This window comes from Gossypium arboreum, chromosome 11 (genome assembly GCF_025698485.1).
Source record: "Gossypium arboreum isolate Shixiya-1 chromosome 11, ASM2569848v2, whole genome shotgun sequence".
NCBI classification, from domain to species: Eukaryota; Viridiplantae; Streptophyta; class Magnoliopsida; order Malvales; family Malvaceae; genus Gossypium; species Gossypium arboreum.
The window spans coordinates 48,331,291-48,354,872 of record NC_069080.1 but is presented as its reverse complement, the minus strand read 5'-3'; the positions used below and the strand labels follow the sequence as shown (position 1 = coordinate 48,354,872).

At 31.0% G+C, this 23,582-nt stretch overlaps 2 protein-coding genes across 10 annotated transcripts; one reads left to right on the top strand and one right to left on the bottom strand.

Annotated features, from left to right (window-relative positions):
* The first annotated feature begins 2,201 nt into the window (after positions 1-2,201).
* LOC108464223 (uncharacterized) lies at positions 2,202-13,567 on the top strand. Of its 3 annotated transcripts, none has more exons than XM_053021149.1 (23): positions 2,202-2,452; positions 2,951-3,033; positions 3,232-3,741; positions 4,275-4,372; positions 4,466-4,537; positions 4,633-4,770; positions 5,599-5,717; positions 5,810-6,100; positions 7,466-7,553; positions 7,685-7,790; positions 7,878-7,988; positions 8,178-8,341; positions 8,427-8,541; positions 9,040-9,264; positions 9,351-9,541; positions 10,089-10,256; positions 10,401-10,506; positions 10,920-11,057; positions 11,866-12,024; positions 12,106-12,306; positions 12,656-12,850; positions 12,930-13,001; positions 13,153-13,567. In XM_053021149.1, exons 2-23 carry the CDS (start codon positions 2,986-2,988, stop codon positions 13,273-13,275), a joined length of 3,438 nt encoding a protein of 1,145 aa, XP_052877109.1. In that variant the 5' UTR covers positions 2,202-2,452; positions 2,951-2,985; the 3' UTR covers positions 13,276-13,567. The 3 variants fall into 3 exon arrangements, with proteins under 3 accessions (XP_052877109.1, XP_017619877.1, XP_052877110.1); XM_017764388.2 differs by having other exon boundaries at positions 2,203-2,394; XM_053021150.1 differs by having other exon boundaries at positions 2,382-2,545.
* A 4,386-nt stretch (positions 13,568-17,953) lies between these two features.
* LOC108463127 (uncharacterized) lies at positions 17,954-23,143 on the bottom strand. Of its 7 annotated transcripts, none has more exons than XR_008274081.1 (4): positions 22,869-23,137; positions 19,167-19,887; positions 18,632-19,082; positions 17,954-18,415 (listed from the first exon to the last, which is right to left on the bottom strand). XR_008274081.1 is itself a non-coding variant. In XM_053021075.1 (3 exons), exons 1-3 carry the CDS (start codon positions 23,121-23,123, stop codon positions 18,061-18,063), a joined length of 477 nt encoding a protein of 158 aa, XP_052877035.1. In that variant the 5' UTR covers positions 23,124-23,136; the 3' UTR covers positions 17,954-18,060. The 7 variants fall into 7 exon arrangements, 1 of the variants encoding a protein (XP_052877035.1); XR_008274083.1 differs by lacking the exon at positions 17,954-18,415 and having other exon boundaries at positions 18,508-19,082; positions 22,869-22,905; positions 23,039-23,143; XM_053021075.1 differs by lacking the exons at positions 18,632-19,082; positions 19,167-19,887 and having other exon boundaries at positions 22,869-22,905; positions 23,039-23,136.
* Between the last annotated feature and the right edge of the window lie 439 nt (positions 23,144-23,582).

Below are 23,582 nucleotides of genomic sequence, written 5' to 3'. Positions count from 1 at the left end.
ATTTTTAAAATTTTATTATTTAACTAGTCATTATACGAGAAACACCTCATTAGTTATACTGTATGGTCATAAACAATTTTTTATTGTATAATTGGATAGGCGGTGGCTGTGGTATTTACGTTACTAAAATCATAATATAATAGTTTTATCTAAAAATAATAAAATATTATTTAGTTATTTTAGATATATATTAAATAAATAACATAAAATTTTAAAAAAAATAGAATAAAAGGTGCCCATACTCGGAACAATTTGTTGTTTAAGGCGGTCGAATTGTGATCCCTACTTAACATTTTATGCCCACTAATTAGCTAAAATTTTATTACTTAAGAAGTTTCCAGTTTTATAATTCGCGGTTTTAAATTATACCTTCTTCTAATATCTATTTTATTTTATTTTTTGTTTTAATTTATTTAAAAATAAAATATATTAATAAAAACATAAAATGCAATATATTTTTATTATACGTCAATAATTTCAAATAAAATGGTAGTTCAACTATTAAAGTAAAACAATAAATAAATATCAAGGGATAGATCTTTCTTTAGACTAAAATTCCCAACAGTCGTTAAACTGATAAACTTAAATTTAATAAAATACTTTTAATAGTATTTACATTTTTAAATAAAAGTAGGGACCAAATTTGTAATAAACAAAGAGTACAAAACTTAATGTCTTACTTTAAATTTTTATTCGCTTTTCTATACGTTTCATTACTTTTAGTAATTTAATTATAGGTAAATTACCTAGTTGGTCACCCAATTTTTAGGATACTTTTATTTTTGTCACTTAAAATAATTTTTTTGCAAATTAGTTACTCAAATTTTAGGGCGCTTTCATTGTAGTCACTCAAGTGTTAAATCTCTAGCAACAGTTAACTATATAAGCTGCATCATGTTTGCATTTTCTTTTTAGTCACCTAAATTTTAGATTATTTTCATTTTAATGACCCCAAAAATATATTTTTTAATTATTGATTGGAATAAAAAATAAGGATTAAAGTGAAAAGCGGTAGGAACTAAAATAATACACAAAATTGTCAAATTGTACTTGTTTATCCTATTATCGAAAATGTTAAATTTGGTTTTTGAAATATAAATTTTAAATATTAAGATTCAAAATTATAGTAGTAAATCGGTTGACATTATCAATTGATAAAAATTTAACAATTTTATTTAATTTATTTTGATGTTTTGAAATTATGTTAAAAAACATCAATGAAAATTATTGACTTTAATAGTTGTATGTGAAACCCAAATTTATTTTGATTATATGATATTGAATCTTTCATACTAAGCTAAAAATAAAGAAAAATCCTTATAATTAATTAAATTAATAAATTTTATCTTCCATTCCAAATAAAACTCATAATTTCTTCATCACTTCTTTACTTACATGAAGAAGAAACAATTAATTTAATTAATTGCAAATATTTTTCCTTTACTTTTAGCTTAGTATGAAAGATTCAAGACTATATAATCAAAATTTTTTAAGTTTTGTAGACAATTATTAAATATGAATTATTTTATTAAGAATAATTTAGAACAAAAATAAAATTTTAAAATTTAAAAGAAGATTAAATTAATTAATTTTAATATTATAATACCAAATTGGTTGACATTCTTCTATGGACAAAAAAAATCAATAATTTATTCAATTTTTTTGATATTTTGAAACTTAAAATTTCAATATTAAAATAAAATTTAGAATTTCAGCAATCGATAAACAAATATAATTTGACAGTTTTTATGTATTATTTTAGTTTTTATTACTTTTCATTAAAATAAAATGTAAACATGATATAATATGTACATTAAACCACCTTTAGAGCTTTAAAACTTTGAGTGATCAAAATGAAAGTTTTAGGTTTCTAGGAAGTTTACCCTTTATTTATATACCTTCGTGATTAAGTCTTAAATAAGCGCGGAAAATCAGGGTGGGGGAATAAATAATAGCTGGGCAGGGGGGATTTACAGCACACCCGCAGTTTGGACTGAAAGCACCATTTGAGATGGGCGTGGGTCCCCTCTGCCCTAAAGTAACCCATCTTGGCCTCAGTGTGCAACCAAACCAAGCTCCAAAAAGAAACTATTAAAATATATCCAGCCGTTATAAAGAGGCGCGCGTTCACTTGCCACGTCAGCTTCCCGTTAACTTTACGACTCTCCGTTAGTTCTATGTTTCCGTCTTAATGTTCGTTTATTCTCTCCTAAATTTCGCTTCCATCTTCAACCATTTATTCTTCTTATTAATTGATGACATAAAAGGAAAAATATAATAAATGATTTTTTATAAAGCTAAGAAGAATTTTGCTTGAACTGTTGAACTAGACCCATTTTGTGTTTTACTCTCACTGTCACTCCAATTCTCACTCTCTTTTCACAATCACTTTGTGTGAGTAGTTTTTCCATCTCTACTTTCTCTTCATTACTAAACTTGATCAAAAGTCAAGGTTTTTTTCTTCCCCTTTGGGCGGCGGAGGGATTTTATTGAGTTTTAGTGATATCCTTTTGCTGGTTTGATCATTGAAGCTAATGAGATTTCAGTAATTGGTTTCTTTGTTACTACTCTGATCAGTGCTTGGCATGTGAAGTTGAATTGAATTCTCATCATCTTTATTTTCTCTGTTTGGTTTCTCGGAATCCTTTTAAGGAAAATAATAAAATAAAATAATGTCGGTGCTGGAAACTTGTACTTTTCCATCTTTTTCATATAGATTTTCTTTTCCATTCATCTAGAAAACAATCGATCATATTAATGATTTGGTTTTGCTATATTTTGACTTTTTTTGGTAAAGTTTTGGACTTTATTTTTTTTTCACACTGCTTGATTAGAAAGACAGACAAGGAAAGAAACATGATCAGAATTCCCCAGTTTCTTTTATTAATTATTTAGTTTGCTAGTGTTGCTCTTTTACTTGTGTTAATTTGGGTGTTAAACTCTCTCTTAGGGGTTGGATTTTAGGTCAAGTGGAAGAACTTTACAATGTTCACCCAAGGCCTTGACAAGGATGCGTTCAGATGGGTTCGTGCGGTGAGTCATTTCAGTTGTTTATCCCTATAATTTCATACATTTATGCATTTGTATAGGTATTTGCTGCAAACATTTGTTTATTTAAATATATAGATATTTCATTGATTTGTGAAGGTAATGTTTGAAGTAGTTTTTACGTATATAGTGTAGTCTGAGGTGTTGGTCGAGTCTGATCTTATTGTTTTAAACTTGTATTAGGGAGGTGCTGCCAAGAACAGAGATTTTTTCGGTGTGACCATGGCAGCAAAACAAGCACTTGACCCTATTACCAGTTTAAGAAATGCTGGATTACCTCCTTCTGCAAAATTTCGTAATGGACATTTATCCCAGAATATAATACCTGTTAGTGGCAATGATGATGGTTCAGAATCAGACATGGACATCTCATCTGATTCTGAAGAGCATGCCCATGACGGGCAGTACTCGTTCATTTCGTCTCCACAAGATGATAAGGTGCATAATGTTGCAGCTGCTTCGATGCAGAAATCAGAGGCTCATGGTCATTATGGACCTCAGCTGAAACTAGGAAATGGTGCTCAGAGACCAGCTCAGGTCTGTGGTGGGAAGGCGGACACTGTAGATAAGCAATTTTCAGATTCTGCCTGTAGCACTGAAGTTTCGTATATGCAGTATAGAAGCAACAATGGTGGTGCACCTCCTGGGGAAGCATATAATTCAGATAGTTATTCTTCTACAGTTACTTCTAGGGTAGGCATTGAAATAGTATCTAAATAGTTTTGCATCTTTAAGTGAACTTCTGGATACAAAACCTTTACTTACCTCGCTAAGAATTTTGCTTTTACTCAAGCACTTTCTCCTTTAATGTTATTTCCTTTGGTAATTTGTTATTATTTTATTAAGTTGCTTTGATTGTGCCCCCTTAAGCATTAAAGTAGAAACCTGGGCACTTGGCAACACTTTTTGGTCATGCTTATACAAATTTAAGATGGTACCTTTTTTTATGTGCAAAGTACATTGGGTGATATCTCCATTGTCAATTGGTGAGCTACCAGGGTTTCACATCCTAAAATGTTTCCTTTTTAACTTTCTAATGGTTTGACCGGTTATGGGAATGGGACTGGAGATGTTGAAATGGCTTCATTTGGGGGTATTCTTTAACTCGATTGTAATATGAAATTATAAGATTGAAATGTGAAGACCGCTTTGATGGTCAACTTAAATTTATTGTTAATCTAAAGCATTATACTCTGTGTAGTACTCAGCTATCTACATCCATGTAGGTTTTTCATACTGGAGGAATGCAAAAGGTGAAGCCTTTTCACTATGATACCATTATTCAAGATAACAGCGGGGATGAGATTCTCGACCAATCAGTGAGGTTTGTGTTTCTGCATCTCTATGCATAGTTCCCTTGATGTTTTCCGAGAAAAATGTCTGCAGTGCACTTCAATTGAACAATTATGTATTACAGGACTGTGGAACATGGAGGAACCAACGAATCCACTAATAATATGCCCACACGTCGCCCTATATTTCATGCAAGGTTAGTTAATAGCTAAGCTAGGCATGGGTTTCTTTGGTTTAGCATTTTGCCTTCATAAGTTTAGACAACTGACTGCATTGATTAAAATGTTTCAGTGGGCTTGGTCCATGGTGTGCAGTGCTGTCTTATGATGCTTGTGTACGTTTATGCTTAAATTCATGGGCCAAAGGTTGCACAGAAGAGGCTCCCTACTTCTTGAATCAAGAATGTGCAGAGTTGCGGAAAGCATTTGGGTGAGTCAATGTATTCCCTTTTTGTTTGTTTTGTATCATGTTTTTGCGGTTAATGCCCTGCCAGTTTAAGGTCAATATGTGATCAAAATACTAGTTTAACTCTGAAATCCAACTTAAGATTGGTTGAATGAAGCCGCTCTAATATTGAAATCCCTATAACTTGATATGCTGATAGAAGTATGAAATATTACCCATATTTGGCAATATGGGGTCAGAAATAAGCATGGATGAAATATTACCCATATTTGGCAATATGGGGTCAGAAATAAGCATGGATGGATGTCGAACTTTAGACATATTGACCATGTGATACTGTTGCTTTGGTTAGTTCCTTGCCTTCCATGATAGTTACCATCACCGGAAAACTTTGCATTAGGGTTAGTTATTTCTCATTTTTATCAAAGAATCATTGAGGCGATTTGGTTCTTTGAAAATATTTCTGGTCCACCCTAACGAACAGATTATAAGTCACGGTTGGTTATGAAATATATAGTAGTTGATGCTATGGCCTGCGTTGAATTCTTAATTTCACTTAATAAAGAACCATTTTAGAACATACTAAATACTTGCAATGAGATTCATTGCATTTTAACCATCTCACTTAGAATAAACACCCAGTGTTCCTGCCTTTTGCTTGCAATGATTGCATTGTTCATGCCTGCCTGCCTTTGTGCATCCGTGCATGTAAGATTCAAGCTTTCTTGTTTATATTTGGATATGCAGTCCATTTACATGATGCTTTCTTATTGTTAATATATTCCGGGCTTGTTAGTTCTTCCCTTTATGTTTTGAGTTACCTATCTCTGACTACCGCATTTAATTTTCTAGTCTACAGCAGGTACTATTGCAGCCAGAAGAAGAGCTATTGGCAAAACAATCTTCTGAGTTAGTTAGTGAAGCAGCTGCTCCTAAATCAAAGAGGTTCATTGGCAAAATGAAAGTTCAAGGTACTGTCCTGTTTCCGGGAAAAAAGTTCACCAAATTGTAATAATATTTTGTGTTTAAGCCTACAAATATATCTTCTTTCTGTTTTGGACAGTGCGTAAAGTCAAAATGGGTTTAGATCCTCCTCCTGGCTGCAATCTATCTATAGTGAAGATGGAATCCGTTCATCAACGTTTCTGCAAAGTAAACTCGATGTTGCATTCTGGATGGGAAGCTCTTCGGAAAGTTCGATTGGCTCCCAATACGCCTGTAAATGGTTCTCTTTCAAAGCAAAGCCTAGCTTATCTGCAGGCTAGCAGCCAGTATATAAAGGAGGTATCCAAGCTCTTGAAAACTGGAGTGACTACTTTACGCAGCAATTCAACATCATATGAAGAAATTCCAGGTATTTATACCCCTTTTAGTTTTATGATAATCTAGTTGTCTGATGTTATGATTCAAATAATAAAATATGGTCAGAAGATTGGTCGTTAGACTATTATTATTCTTGAACCTATCCTTTGTGGCTTTGTCCTGGTTCATTGGTTTCAACACCCTTTGCTAGGTCATGTTTTCTCCTCATATGTGCTGCTTCTTTCCTTACCACCTAATAACTCCTTAAAGCTTCATAGAGAATGTATAACTAAATTTAGTGTGGTATGTTGTTAGAGCCATTCCATAAATTCAGTAAGTACTGTTGTGATCAATGAATACAGGACCGTAGAAATTCTAAGAGAATTTTGAAGATTTCTAAGAGGAAATGAGATGAAGAAATTTTCTTAGTATTCTGAATTTTGCAGCCTTATTATCCAGCCTTATATACACAAAAAAATAAGCTATAACAAGAATCAATTAGCTACATGTAGTCTATTAAATCCCGAGAATCTTCGAATAAGAATCCCGGATTTCCATAATGTCAATCCATCTCTTTTAAAGATCTTATCAATTGTTTGGAGGTACTTGGAACCAATTATATGAATTTTTGGCACTATCAAGTAGTAATAGTTAATTTCTAAGAAATGACTTGACCAGGGGAAATGCTGCTTAGGTATCAACAGCAGCTATCAATTACACCTGCAGCATCCTACGGAACTTTTATGAGACATGTGAGTTACAAGGAGAAAAATAGTACACTTCTAACAATTGTAACCTCTGAACATTTAGATGACTTCCTTTTTCCTCCATTTATTATTTGATAGGATGCTAAATAGGAGATGTTCTTAATTATTGTAAATATCTAGCTATGGTAATTAAAGTTATAGTCACTCTTCTTTCTTCCTAATAGGTGGGTGCTAGGGATAGGTGTTAGCTTCATACTATTGAGTCACAATTTTTTCAATAAAGCCTTTATTCTACCAAGTAAGCAAGACCACTCAATATTTGAAGGAATTTGAACAAGGAGAGAGTACTTTCTTGAACTGGTACATATCTATGTTTGTATTTTGTAGTCTAGCAGGTTAAGAATAATATGGCCATAGAGCAATTTTTTTTTTTTTTTGGGTTAAATAAGAACATCTTAGTTCAAGTAACGTTCATCCATGTTTGTTGCAAGGATGTGATCCTAAATAGGGAGCACTCCTTGTGTAATAGGATCTATTCCCCCACCTACCAGAAATAATGCAAAAAGGCTTAGGTGGTGGTTGTTGTTGATTATGATGCTGATTTGTCTCAGAGAATAGGATGCTATTACCTTGTGTATAATCTCTTGATGAATTGAATTTGTACTTGCCTTGTGCACTATCTAACATCAGGTGGTGGTTGTAATTCTTAGAAACATATTGTTGCTTGCTGAAATTGAAAAGTTCTTCTGAGGATGATGTGACCAAAATGCAACCAGGATCCAGTGAAACTCATGTGTTGTATGTAGCTCCTCTGACCCCTTATATATGTTTTCCTTCCTCCATACTTTTGCTTGCTTGTTATCTTTTTTTTTTTTTCCTCCTGCTCCATAACCTCTGGAAACTTTCTTTCCTGATATTTTACTTCACAGCTTACCTGATGGCCTTGGTGACGATTTGATTGTCAAAGTTCATGACTCCAAGGGGCAGTATTGTGGTCATGTCCTAGCACAAGTGGTTTCTATTGCCGATGACCCTGTAAGGATATTTGAGTAATACCTAGTCTTTATGGCCTAGGAGAAGGACAGATGGTTATGCTGAAAGCTTAAAACATTGGTTATGCAGGGTGACAAGCTTCGATGGTGGCCAATATATCATGAGCCGGATCATGAACTTGTTGGCCGGATTCAACTGTATATACACTATTCAACCAGTCAAGAGGAGAATAATCTCAAGGTACATGCAAAATGTAATCATCCGGTAAATTTTCAAATGACTCCACTCAAGGGTTTTGTTTTAAAAAATAATAATTTTCCTTTACCACTAGCTACTGTTTTACTATTTGAATTAGAGCTTGACCAAAAAAAAATAAAAAATAACAACTATACTAGAAGTGACAGTAAGACTTAACATTTGTTTTGCCAGTGTGGTTCTGTTGCAGAAACTGTAGCATATGATCTTTTGATGGAAGTTGCAATGAAAGTTCAGCACTTTCAGGAAAGAAATTTGTTGCTACATGGCCCTTGGAAGTGGTTGGTGAATGAATTTGCATCATACTATGGTGTATCAGATGCATATACAAAGTTAAGGTATGCGTATATGCTAGAATGGTAGTTCATGTTTTCATTACAAGTTTAAATTGTTTTATTTATTTGATTTTCTTTTCATCTACAGATACCTTTCTTATATCATGGATGTGGCTACACCAACTGCGGACTGCCTTACATTAATACATGATTTACTATCTCCTGTGAAGTCCAATACCAAGCACAAATTAAGTCACCAAGAGGTATTAGCACTATTTGAGCAAAATTATTTTATAATTTGAATTGATCCTTTTTTTCTTTTCAATGTTTCGGATGTCTGTTTTACTAAGAAAGGGCTGGCCATTAGCTTCATAGTCATTATGCTAGTCAGATTGTATCTACTCAGAAATGGAATTGTTAAACATGTATCTAGGTTTAATTCGTCCCTTTGAAGCACCTTTATAGTTCTTGTTAGTTTGGATCGTCTGATTCACTATTTAATGTACACCAATGACTAAAATGTTTCTTGAATTTCCATCTTATTTTTTATTCAGGTCATAGATGTGCCACTTTGCTATTGCCATTTTGATGCATCTTTCTTTCATTTTAATTTTTATCCTTCAATCTCATGGTATTTAGTAGTTAAAATTATACAAAGGCATACATATACACATTTGCATGCATACATGTTTCAGAAAATGTCTTACTATATACAAACTCTTTTTTTCTTCTTATGAAAGTAATTCTGTTACATCAATCAGAACCGCATCCTTGGGGAAGTTGAGGATCAGGTCCAGCAGATTTTAAATGTGATCTTTGAAAATTACAAGTCATTAGATGAATCATTGCCATCAGGGATGATGAGTGTTTTTAAGGCTGCCACCGGATCACCAGCTCCTGCCTTGGTCCCTGCCATCAAGCTCTATAGCCTATTACATGATATATTAACTCCCGAGATACAACTGAAGTTCTGTGGATATTTTCAGGTACAAGTGACTTATTTCTTCATAGTCATGGTTTTATATATTCCTTTCTTGTTTGTTTTCTCTATAAATTTGCTATAACCTTGCAGGCTGCTGCAAAAAAGAGATCAAGAAGGCACCAGGCTGAAACAGACGAGTTCATTTTGAGCAATAATGGCAGTGCATTGATGGATCCAATGACTCTTTCAATGTCTTATCAGAAGATGAAAATTTTAATTTCAAGTATCAAGAATGAGATTTTCACCGATATAGAGATCCACAAGCAGAATATTCTTCCTAGGTGATTTTCTCTTATTTCAGGAGATTACAGGATGCAAAATGATTTATTGTGGTTCTGAAACAATTGTTCTTTCTTTTCCCTTCCACTTGTTGATCTATTAAGACTGCATATGCTCCAATATGTTGAAATTTCTTTGCACCTGAGGCTATGCAGCTAATGCTGGACGTGGATATGTGTCTAGTGAGGGTGTTTTAAGTTTTATTCTCATTTGTCCTTTGGAAGGTGATGACTCCGTACCCATGTCATGTCCACTTTGAGAAGTTGTAGCAACATAGAATCTAGATTTTCCTGTTTAGCTAATTTGCATTAAAAGTTTAGTAAAATTAGTTTGAAAAATAAAAGAACGAAGAGAATGCAAATCTATTGAAGGAGGAAGGTTCAAATAGAAAAGGGTTAAAGGTAGATGACTGGTAGCTCTTAAATATTCTTAGAATTACTTGGTATTTAGGTTTGTCCCCTGTACTTGTATTTTTCTGGTTTTGCTTTTTGACTGCTTCAATTCTTCTGTACTAATATTTGTTGCTGCTCCATCTTCTACTTTTTGCAGTTTTATAGACCTTCCAAATCTTTCTGCACCCATATACAGTGCAGATCTTTGCAGTAGATTGCGAGCATTTCTTGTTTCATGCCCCCCTCCTGGCCCCTCTCGTCCTGTAATAGAACTTGTTATTGCAACAGCAGACTTTCAAAGAGATCTGTCTTCCTCAAATATTAAGTAAAGATCTTAGTTATATATTATGAACTTGTTCTATTCAGTGACCCCCCAAAAAAAAAAATATTGTTCTAGTCTATAATTTCTATTGTTTCAAAATATTTTCTGTTGTTTTCCGTTCTTCTCTGATCTTATAACATTTTTCAGACCTGTTAAAGGGGGAGTCGAGGCAAAAGAACTATTTCACTCTTATATAACATGTTGGATTGAAGAGAAGCGCCATTCTTTACTTGATTCATGCAAGCTAGATAAGGTACAAATTTCATGTTGCAGACTTGCATTGGCCCTATCTAGGAAAGGTCAAATACAGTTGTGCATTCTTTACTTGAGTTTTTAATGGTTCAGACCAAGTAATTCTTGGACACTTGTGCATTGTTTGCTTTTATTTGCTTAAGAAAATCACTGTCGGTATTGCTTGGAATACAATTTGGGATCCTCACATTTTACCCTGATGGGTTGAACTTTCTTTCTTTGTGGTTTGATCTAAACAGTTCATCATTCATTAGCATTCTGAATATATATATATATATATGTATGTATAAGTGTGTGTATGCGGACTGCCTAGGCCAGGGAATTGCCAAGTGTGCATGACTAATTAAAATTGATTGTAAGCCAAGGTTTTCTATTTTCCCCACTCAAAGGCAATTTTCTTGAAATTGGTTGCAGGTTAAATGTTCTGATATTAAAACATCACAATCAACAACTCCTTTCATAGATGGTATATATGATCAGCTAACAGAGACATTGAATGAATATGAAATTATCATTTCTTGCTGGCCAGAATTCACCATCATCTTGGAAAATGTACGTTGTTCTGACCTTTTGCTTTGTTATGATATATTTGACTGTTGGTAGAGATTTTTAGAATTATGTAGTACAGGAATGACATATAGAATTAAAAAAAATAAACCCAACAATATTTCATATAATGGACCTAAAACTACAAAATAACATGTTACCTAGTTTCATGACAGTATCAGTTTTCAGGGAATTTTGTACTTATGATTTTGAGCCTTATGTTAGGTTCTTGCTTAATATGACATCTTACTATTATTATGGTATTAGATTTACAACTTATTTATGGCAATCTATCATTTTGCTAGTTAATTAATAGTTACCTAAAGAATTGTGATTAATATATAATATACAAAAGCACAAATTTGGAGAAACTTTTGATGTGTTGGGAATATCTTTTATTCTTCATTATATTAAATTAGTTTTAGCATATAAAAACGTAATATCAATTAATTAATAATAAATAAAATTATAGTAACATTTAATTAGATTTTTGAATTACACAAGTGTTTAGCGAGAAGATGAGTTTAGTTGTTTTTGAAATAGTGCAGTTGTTTTAATCCAAATTAAACATAAATAAAATCAAATTGTAGGTATTTGAAGTTGGTTTTATTGAACTATACATCGTATTAAACCATAAATTCGGTAACAATAAATTTGGTCCAAAAAAGTTATTACTTATAGTTATATATCAATTAAAATTAATATTTAGCATTATAAATAGCATCCATCGCATAGCAACTAAAAACATGTGTTTAATCTGCTTTATGCTAACCAAACCTGTTTATGTCTCGTTGCTACTTGTTGCTATGAAAAGGCTGTAGCAGATGTCGAGAAAGCCATTATTAAAGCTTTAGAGAGACAGTATGCTGATGTTCTAGCTCCACTAAAGGATGGCCTTGCTCCGAAGATAATTGGCAAATATGTTCATAAATTCACCAAAGGAACTGCTGTCATCTATGTTGTTCCGGATGAGGTAAAGTTTTCTTCACGCATTTTTTCTGATTTGTCCGGTTTTTAACCCCTAACAACTAAAGAAAAATAATTATTTTTTCAGTTGGGAGTTCTTTTGAATTCCATGAAAAGGATACTTTTTGTACTGCATCCCAAGATAGAAACCAAGCTGAAGTCATGGTGTCCTTGCACTCCACCTGGTGGAAATGCAATTCCAGGAGAGCGTCTCAGTGAAATTACGGTAATGCTGAGGGCTGACTTCAGAAACCATATTCAAGCGATAGTGGAGAAACTTGCAGAGAATGTGAGTATCCTCTAGTACGCTGTGGAATCTATTATTGGTTTCATATCATGCTTTTGAGATTTCCAACGTCTGTGATTCTGGACTCGTTTTGTTTATTATGCAGTAGAATCTAGTACACAGTGTATTATCTCCTTGCTTTTGTTCTGAGTCTCTAATTTCCAGCTTTTCTTTTCTTCTTTCTTTTTTTAAATAATTTTTTCGGATAATAGTATGAAGATTACACATTCCTAGTTTAATATTAGATGCATTGTTAGCATCCTGGAATATGTGAATGCACAAGTATTTACATATTATATCCACTGTTTTGTTAAAGATATTCTTATGCTTTCTATTTCTTTATTTTTTACAGACAAAAGTTCAGACTGCTACAAAATTGAAGAAGATAATCCAAGACTCAAAGGAAACCGTTGTAGAGTCGGATGTAAGAAGTAGAATGCAGCCTTTGAAAGATCTTTTGATAAATATGATAGAGAACCTCCATTCTGTTTTTGAGCCACATGTGTTCATAACCGTCTGTCGAAATTTTTGGGACCGGATGGGACAGGTAGAACTGGCAAATATCTTCATATCCTTAATTTAAAATCATGAAAACGTATATAACATTTGTTTTCTATTTCTTACAGGATGTTCTACACTTTATGGAAAACCGAAGAGAGAACATGTCCTGGTATAAGGGCTTAAGGATTGCGATTTCGGTAAGTCTCTCCTCGACCAGTGAACATCCTGATATAAATTTGGATCCCTCGGACAAACACTTGAACTTTTGTCATTTCTATATATAGTATTAACCCATTGTTCGTTAGCCTTGGTAGTTTACATGTTATTGAAAGCATTGCTAAACTGCAGGTTTTGGACGAAATCTTTGCGGCACAGATGCAGAAGTTGCTAGGGAATGCACTCCAGGAAAAAGATTTGGAGCCACCTCCATCTGTGATAGAAGTGCGGTCGATGTTTGCGAGGATTTTTTAAATTACGAGAAGTATGATTAACTTGGTCTATCTATCTGCCTGTACAGATTTAGTCGAATTACACACTGCTTGGAAAGGAATGACTACCAGAAGCGATGGTTTTCAGAAATTTTGTAGAGGTCTCCAATGGAGGCCATCATTTCTTTGCCTCTATTTTTTTTTTTTTGGAAGAAATGTATGAAATTTTGGGAAGTCACAGATTTGATATCCATTTTCCTACAGTCTTGTAACCGGGCTGAAAGTTATGAAAGAGGAATGTGGTTCAATCGCTACCAGCTGACTAGCAAAGGAAACCTAAGGTGTTCTTAGTTTTTTACGTCTCCTTAGGTTTTGGAATTAATCATCAGCCAGAAGGTAAAAGTTGAAAATGAAAGCAGTGTGGACTATATCATTCGATTCAAGCCTTACAAATTAAGGGAAAGAATGTCATTGCGGGGGGGACTGAATTTTTGACGACACAAAGCCTTGGGATAAAGTTTGGTACAAGGTCCTAGACCATATAAAAATTTCATTCTTGTTTCTTTAACTATTTTATCGTCCGACATGGCTTAACGGTGATTGTGGTATTAAATCAGAAATGGTGGCAGATTAGAATTATGGAAAAAAAGGAATAAAATTGAAAACAATTTAGGTGTAAAACCAAAACTGGTTTCTTATAATTTTTTCCTCCAAATTATTGTTTAGCTTGATTTAGTTCCAAATGTGGAGAAATTAAAATTTCAGGTTTTCAAATCTCTAGGAATTAAAATATTCTCTAAAATAAACTTTAATGATGTGATACAATATTTAAATATCAGAGTTTCCAAAATATAAATTATTTTTAAAGATGTTATAAATATTATAAAAAAATAATATGATGTATGAATAACTATAAAGAAAAATAGTTATTATCTAAAGAATGTCAACCTATAATTGGATTTAAATTAAATTAAAATTGGCAAGTTCTAATCCACAATAACCTAATTTTATACAGAAAATGAAATTATGAAAAAGTCAAAACTACAATAAAGTTGCCAAGTTGTCATCCACAATAATTAAAACCTATTTTTATACTGCAATGAAATTATGAAAAAAGAAATTTACGTTCCTGCAGTTTGTAAGTTAATAATGAAGGTTTTTTTCAAATATATACTATATATTTGTAAACCCCTTTACTAATTTGGATCTCCTTCCGTAATTAAAATATACACATCAATAAAATCCTAAATTAATCATCCAACCAAAGTTTTACTATATTTTTATTTTTACGTACCTCCATCAATTGTATATATATACTATTATTAAGTCTCTGAGTTGGTGTCATGAGTCTAACTCGACATCATTTCAACTGTGAAAGTATTAAAATATCCTTACCTTAAAGGGTAATTAATATTATTATAAGTATATTTTTATCTTTTTATACATTTATATAATCTTCAAATAAAATAATTGAGAAACAATATTTGAGAATCAAACATAAAATCAACAAATTCATATGAAAAAACCCTTACTGCTCTAACAAGGCCCCGTTCTTAATTGCGCTTGGGAAGCTAAGAGTGTTTTGTCACAGTAGAAACAATGAAACAACTAGCTTTTGGGGTCAAAATTGTGGCGGAAAAGTGTTTTTTCACCCAATTGCAAAAGCTAAGATTTAAGTGCTTTTTATATTTACGTTTGGAAGTGAAAATTATCAAAATATCTTTATTTATATTAAATATTAAAAGTATATAAAATTAGATTAATTTATATTTTATATATCATTATTTTAAAATATTTAAATATTATTTCTTATTATATTAAATTATTTAAATATAAATTATTATATTTAAGTTTTTTAATATTTTATATACTATTAATTTTGCAAATAATTTATATCAATTACTCAAAAAGTCTTTAAAATTTATATTTCATGTACTATTATATTAAATTATTAAAATATTATTAAATAATTGAAAAGAATACAACATAATATCACCTCTTTATTTCATACAATCCATTATCGCTAGTTGTATCGTAGAGTTTGAAGCGAAGGAATTTATTGCAAGATTAGCAAACAGCAAATAGTAATTGCAAGATTTGGACAATTGGGTGAAAGAGATAGTGGAAGGAGATTCTGAATTTTGGAGGGAATTGTCACAGTTGATTAAAAGGAGTCATCAATTTTCGTTTCTAGTCCCATCATTTTTTCTTTTAATGTTTCTATCCAATTGTTTGAGATTGGGGAATATAATGCCTTAGTGATCCGATTCTGTTGGTGTATATTTATATAATATTACTTGGTGCACTGCAATTATGCAAGAAAGTACATTTGTTGTTCTCTTTTTATTTTTTAATATAATTAATTATTTTGGTTTGATAGTTAAATGTTAGTAGTTTTGTCCTTAGTTTTTAGATTTAATTCATCTCTCATTCATATTTATATTTTTTATTTCATGTTTTAAGTATCTTCTTCTTCTTCTTTTTTTTAATGAATGTTTTAACATATTAGCTTCCTTAGTTAAATAGTTAAATAATAATGATTTCATCATTAAAATCCAGGATTAATTTCCTTTTTCTAAATATATTTGTAATTTTTATTTCATACTGTTTCAATTTTTTAATTTTTAATTACTAAATATATTGTTTTTTATTTTTATTGTAATTCATCTTTTAATTAATAACTCTTTTAATTATAAAATCAAATAATAAATATATATTTTACATATATCATTATGTTAAAAATATTTGAAAATAATAACAACTCTATATATAATATAAACATCAACTATTTTTTATATACTTTTCTTTATATATAATATTTATAGGTCAAATATTTATTTTCTCCATGTATATTGTGGGTATGGTGATTTCTAATATTATAAAATGAAATAATTGTTTTTCATCTAAACTGTGAGTATTATATTTCAAATATATTTATATGTGAAATATTTCAATTAATTATTTGAAATATCATTATGTTTATATGTGAAATATTTTAAATACACATACAAAAATATTTACTACACTCATGATATGGATTGAAAATAAATATTACACATATAAAATTTATATTTACTAAAATAATCATATTTGTAATAATTATTTGATTTTATGAATAAAAGATTTATTAATTAAAAGATAAATTAAAATTAAAAAATATATTTATTAATTAAAATAAAAACTTGAAACAATATTAAATAAAAATTAAAAATGTGTCTACAAAAGGGAATTGTACTTAGGTCATAAGGATGAAATCATTATTATTTAACCATTTAACTAAAAAACTAATATATTAAAAACATTCATTAAAAAAAGAAAAGAAAAGGAAGCTTAAAACAACATGAAATAAAAAATATAAATGTGAGTTGGAGAGGAATCAAAGCTAGGACTCAATGGCAAAACCACCAATATTTAACCATTCAATTAAAAAAATTAATTACATTAAAAAAGTCAAATATTACAACTTAAAAAGGAAAACGCGCTCAGTTAGACGCGCTTTCACATTCTCTCTTTAAAATAACTTATTTTTTTAAATAAAATTTAAAACCATCTAAAATCCTAATTAATTTTTTTTTCATATTCTTCAAATTTAGCCTTATTAATTTTTAGATGTTAACTAGCATATACAAGAATATGGTAGTTTAAATGCCCCAAATTGTGATGATTCGCTTTTATTTGGAACTGTTATTTAAATATGTACTCCATGATTTTTATGTATTAAATATGTTTTATAAAAGTTTGAGCCAATATTTTAGCATTACTCAAATAAACGAGTTCCTGTTAAAATTATTGGATATAATCTCATTTAGTATCTTTAGGCTCAGTTTGTTTACAAGTAAAATATTTTCAGAAAATAATTTATTTTTCTGGTATTTAGATGAATCAGATAAAATATTTTCGTTGTTTAGCGATTTCTTGAAAATATTTTTCAAAAAATCTGTTTTACATATATTAATAAATTTATATTTTAATTTTTTTACATATATTGCAATAATTTATTTATAAATAAATAAATAAAATTAAATATATAATAACACTCCATTATTAAGCTAAAATATTAACCGTCATAAATTGAAAACAACCAAAGTCAAATAAATTATTTGTAATTGTGTTATAAAAAATAAAAACAAGGATTGAATAATTATAAATTAGCTTCCAAACTACAATTAATACTAGAAATTAATAATATTATCCAAATACATAATTAGTAGAACACCACATAATAACAACAACATCATCCAAGTGCATAACTAATATTACACCACATTAAAAGTATCAATATCTTCAAGCTTGAGAAAATTTTTGAAGCAAAATTTTTCTATGCTTCTTACTTTTAACTAAAAAAGCTTTGACCTCATATTCATGACTCACTAGATAATCAAATACAGAACACAGAAACTCATCATCAAATCCTTCTACCTCCATCGACATCACTTCTTCGTAAAGATGTGTCTTATCCGCAGTAAATTGTTCTAAAGCATTAGCAATTTTGCCAAATTGTTCACCCACAAATTTAATTTGTTCATCAACGACACTTTCTTGAGCATTTTTTATTTTACGTTTGGATGTGCCAGATGAAGATACTTTTGTTCTTACCTCTTCAATCTCTTCATTTTCGTAGTCTATAAGCACTGAATCTTGGTTATCATCATCCAAATCTATGTCAGCAAATGTTCTGGCAAAACTCCCTGTTGCCATATTTTTGCCAACAACCAAAGCCATTTCATAATGATCAATGCTTTTATTCAAAAATGGTTCATACTTCTTGTGTGCTTGTTGGATATTATACACAATTAGAATAACAAGTAAAAAAACAATTGAAATATACTTAACATATACATACATATATTACTATCACTGCTGCATCATATGTTGCTCTATCACATGTGATCATTTTCATGTTATCATCCCATCCAAAACCACATTCACCTCGAATTGTGCATATAATCTGCCACTGGTTTTTTACAGTCCTCAAATGATTTTCCATATGCTTCACATCGCATTGGACTTGAAATCTTTCTGAAATAGCTTCGACAACTCGATTAATAGAAACTGCTTTGAAAGAGTTAGAAGGCTTATTTCCTTTCTGGGCCTCCTCTACTAGAATTTCAAGAAAAAGATGTTCCATCGGTTTTGTCCACCTGAATTGCTTGGAGGTCCCTTCTTTGTTGCCCTTACCCATTCTACATTAATAATTGTCATTGTCAATCATTTCAATATCCAACAAGCTTAAAACATAATAAATTCAATATGTAACAAATTCAAGACATAATAATTTCAAAATCCAACAAATTAAATTTTCAATATCATTGTCCAACCAACATTAACAAAAAAAAAAAACGATTTTAATACTAAAACATACAAAACATAGAAACAAGAACCTTAAGCCCTAAAATTACCTAATATTTCTAGCCATATAATCAGTCCACATAGTTTGTGCAATTTCGTCTCTCTTAGCAGACCATTCTCTTACTTCTTCTCTTTCTTCTCGCTCCGTAAGAGTTGGTATTATCAAATCAGACTCATGCTCCTCGTATAATCCTTGATTAAGTACATCACTAGGATCAACTCCCATTATATGATTGTGAATGATACAACAAGACAAAACTATATCTACTTGAGTTTGAAAATTCCAAAATGGTTCAGCATCTAATACACGAAACCATTTCTTCAAAATCCCAAAAGCACGTTTAATAGTGATTCACAATGATGAATGACGAAAATTAAAGAGTTCCTTTGCATTTTCAGGCCCCTGAGCACTAAACTCTTTTAAATGGTATCAGACAACATGATATGGGGTAATATATCCATTTCGGATGTCATATCCAGCATCAGCAAGATAATATTTACCTACAATTTGACAAAACATAATTATTACTAATAAATTATGAGCTTACTAGAACTATTTGGTATTTAATGTTTTATAATTCTTACCTTCCGAAACTCTTAATCCTCTTGGGTGTGAAAGTGCGTCACTTAAAATATGAGAATCATGTGCACTACCTTCCTAACCAGCTAGAACATAGGAAAATTTCAAATCAAATGTAATGGTAGCCAATACATTTTGTGTCGTCCCCTCTTTACGGCTACGAAATCTTCCTTGAATGCTAAGTGGAACGGATGCACGAACATGAGTTCCATCTAATGCTCTAATAAAATCTTTAAAATAAGGATAAAACCTTGGATTGTTTCTGATTTCACTAGGAGTTGACTTATCAGTTAATCTAATAACTAGCTTATACAATTTCAAAATAGCTCTCAATACAACCCTAAAGTAACGATAAATTGTCTCAATTGATTTATAATATCTAGATCCAATCACTCGAAACCTTACATTATGACCAATTATATGTAAAAATATAACTACTTGCTCCCTAATATTCACCGATTTAGTTGACTGTAACAAATTATTCCTACTAAGAATATCACACAAATTAAAAAAGGCTATTGGTCTCATCCTTATCACATCAATACAATGTTGGTCACCACTGTATAAAATACTATTAATATAATTTTCTCTTTCATAATGTCGATTCACACGAGGGTGAGAAGCAATTTCCTTCCCAATTTTTAATTTTTTAATCCAGAGAGCCCCAAAAGCTAAAACTGAAGCCACGACTCTGACAATTGCATTTTGATCTTGATTACGATCCATCTACACAAAATAATGCCACATAAATATTACTAAAGTTACCATGACTAAAGTACATACATATATATATGAAAGTTTCTCAAGCAATGATTAAAGTTACCATAACTAAAAGGAATGGAGTTAACTAACCAACCCCAACTTAAATAATAACAAAAAAAAGGCATAATTCAAGACATATTCATCACAAATTGTAGTATCCAATAGAACAAATTTTGCATCCTACACATATTTGTGATTATTGGCTGAGTTAACCATTGAAATTAATAGACTCACATATATGTGAGTTACACATATCAATTGTTAGTTTCTGTTTGTGATCATTGCCTAATCATAATAGCTGCAAAATTCGTATGCTAGAAATTGTCATATATATTTAAAAAAAGAGAAAAATATGCTAAGTTCATGAATTTGAGCGTAGAAGGTATAAAATTTAATCAACATATACAATTACTACAATGCAACACATGGCAGGAAAAATATATTTTAAAATCAATTTTAATTCAATTAATTCTTTCAATAATTCAATATTAAAAAAAAAGCATTTGACTACAAAATTCAGGCATTTGCAATTTCATTTTCTATTCCTAAATGAAGAAAAGGAGAAGGAATTTTTTTCAACGTTGCTAACTAAACATGTTTCGTTGATCCTTTTTCTTTTTTCTTTTTTTTTTCAAATATGTAAACTAATATACTGTTTTATTTACTAATAATAAATTTAAAAAATAACATTTTCAATATAAAATTATTATAACTTTTTTATAATAAAAATAGTTAAGGAGATTATTATTATCTAACCCTTTCAACATAACCAAAGAGTTGAATGGCTTTGAGTAAAGACAAAGTTGAACTTAAGACTTTGAGGCAAGAGAAAAAAGAAGTTGAATGGCTTAAGAAAGAGAAGTTGAGTTTGGAAGAAAACACTAGGAAAAAGCTCGTCGAGATGAATATTGCTTTGTCCAAAGCTAGCGGGCAGGTGGAACGCGCTAATGCTACTGTCTGCAGGCTTGAGGTGGAAACTGCAGCACTATGACAGGAAATAGAGACTGTAAAATTACGTGTTGCAGAGTCAGCAGCTAGTTGTCAGGAGGTATCAAAGAGGGAGAAGAAATCTAGGACTGAAATGCGGTAGACTGTTGATGAAAAACACATGCACATGACCGAAATCTGATTTTTCATCTGATGAAAGTTCAGTCTTCGGAAAAGCAAAATCTAGGACGATACATTGCTTTTCATTGCTGGTCTATTTACCTATAATAGCTAGGATGATAGGTGTCAGGTATTGGAATATATAGAATAGATGTTATGTATTGGTCATCAAGAAATTGAATGATTCACATGCATGAGACATGTAAATTAGATTATAATAATGTCTTATAACCTTATTTTAAGTATTATATGTTTTTATAAAGGATTTGCTACCTTAAAATTTTATATGAAGTATGAATGAAAAGGATTATCAAAGCATTTTCTTTTTAAAATTTTTGCATTATGTCTTAATAGTCCTCATTGCTTCGAAATCTTCTCACTATATAAACACCAACCATCACATATTATTTTGGCTCTCAAAGCACAAGCTTCATTTCTCTGTCTTTGTCTCTCTTTATCGCTCTTTGTTCTTATCTCTGTTTCTCACCTTGAGAAACTCTAAGAAAGAAGAAAAAAAATGGGTGGAGTTAACTTCAGAAGTTTCACATTTATGATTTTAATTGCATTTTTTGTATGGTGTTCAAGTATTGAAACATGAATTACAGCTGGCTAAAGTTATCCAAGAACAGTTTGAGGTAATATGTCTTCAGGAATGTATAATTTTCAAGCATTTTTTATGTTTTGTCTCTCATAGAAAACAATAGTAATCCTTGATATACTTCATAAAATTCTATCAGTAACTTCTACAAGTTCTGTAAAAATGAGACAGGGTGAGGAAGGCATCCATTGCTTCATTAGATGGCTCAGATTTTCGAGAATTTACCTGATAAGATTTCATATTTTTTGGCATCTTACGTATTTTCAATGGTTGAAAAAAGTTGAAACAAATCAAGAACAAAAAAAAATATGAACAAATCAAGATAGACGAAGCAGAGTAGTTTGTTTACACAAAAATCCCTGCTTGAATGGGGGGAGCTATATAGTCTCAAAGCCGAAAACCACATTAATTAGCTTGAAAAAGAAAAAGAAGCTGATGCTTTCATCTTTCATCTAATATTACATTATGGTAGCTTTTTTGATGTTTGGACAAATCCATCAACTAAAACCAAGCAACCTGCCCAATAGTGTTGAACCAACTTCATCAATTCCCTACACCAAATTCTACAATATAACCTAAATCACTCATCTTTCTCAACTCTTCGTTTCTTTTTTTTTTCCTTCTAAGCATCGATATCGAATATAGATGATATGGAAAGCAATGATGCTTATGTTTCCTATATGACTAGAAGAGAGTTTTGAATACTAAAAAGTGTGAGACATGGGTGTATATACTCTTTGAATTCAAGTAGTTTCAAATAAATTTAGCTCAATAGAAGTATAAAAACAAACTTAAACCAAAGCTCATTTGCTAAGTGTTGACCATATGGTTCACTTCTACCCTGCTCAATTTTTATAACCATATAACAAATCAAAGTTTCTACTGAATGATAATGTCAGATTTCGATGATTTGTTTAATATGCAAGTTCGCATTGCCTATAAAATGAGCATCTATTAGGCGTGACCTAGACATCAGACAACTTATTGCTTGAAACATTCAAAACATTTGATTAGCTTTGCCTGTCTGGGATTTCATTCGATAGATTCAGGGAAAAAAGAGCAAGACCTACATATTTAAGTAATCGAGATTCAGCCTCATGATTCGAGATTCATAAAAAAAATTCAAAAAAAGTGTACATTTTCGTAAAAAACTATGAGAACAAGAAGAACATTAAAAAAAAACCCTGAACGATGAATTTACCCAAACCCAGAAAAAAAAAAGAACAAGAAGATGCCATACCTTAAGCCAAGACCTTGCGAAGAGGAATGAGAGTTGCCTGAGAAAGAGAGAAAGGGATGAATGAGATTTGCCTTTGCCAGAGAAAGAGAGAAAAAGAGGAATGAGATTTGCAGAAAAAGAGAAAGAGAGAAAAATGATGAAGAACGGAAGGAAGGGAGAAGGATTTTAACCGGATGAAGAAGGAGATGGAAAATGTCTTACGAAAAAAAATCTGTAAGACATTTTCCCTAAAACAACTGATTTTACCTGTGTCATGGAAAATATTTTTCAAATGTAAAATATTTTCAAGCTACCAAACACTGTAAAATCAAGAAAACATTTTTCGAAAAATGTTTTTCTGGTAAACAAGCAGAGCTTAACGTTAAAATGCATTTTTCAAATTTGAGTGAATTTAAAAAAAATAAAAAATGCATTTTTTTTAATTTTGAGTGAATTTAGAAAATGTCGATGGAGTCTTAGTTCAATTGGCATGAGCATTTTTATCAATACAAGAAGACGTAGGTTCTAATGCGCTGAATTCTTCCTATTTATGGTTCAGAGGGGGGCTATGGATAGTTCTAAGCATTATGTTAAAAAGAGCAGATATGATCAAAATCTATAATTAGATTTTTAAAAATTAAAAATTAAAAAATAATAAATTAAATTTTTTAAGTGTCAACAATTGGCATCAATATTGTTGCTAGTGCAAGAGGACGGTTCAAGTGTGCTAAAGCG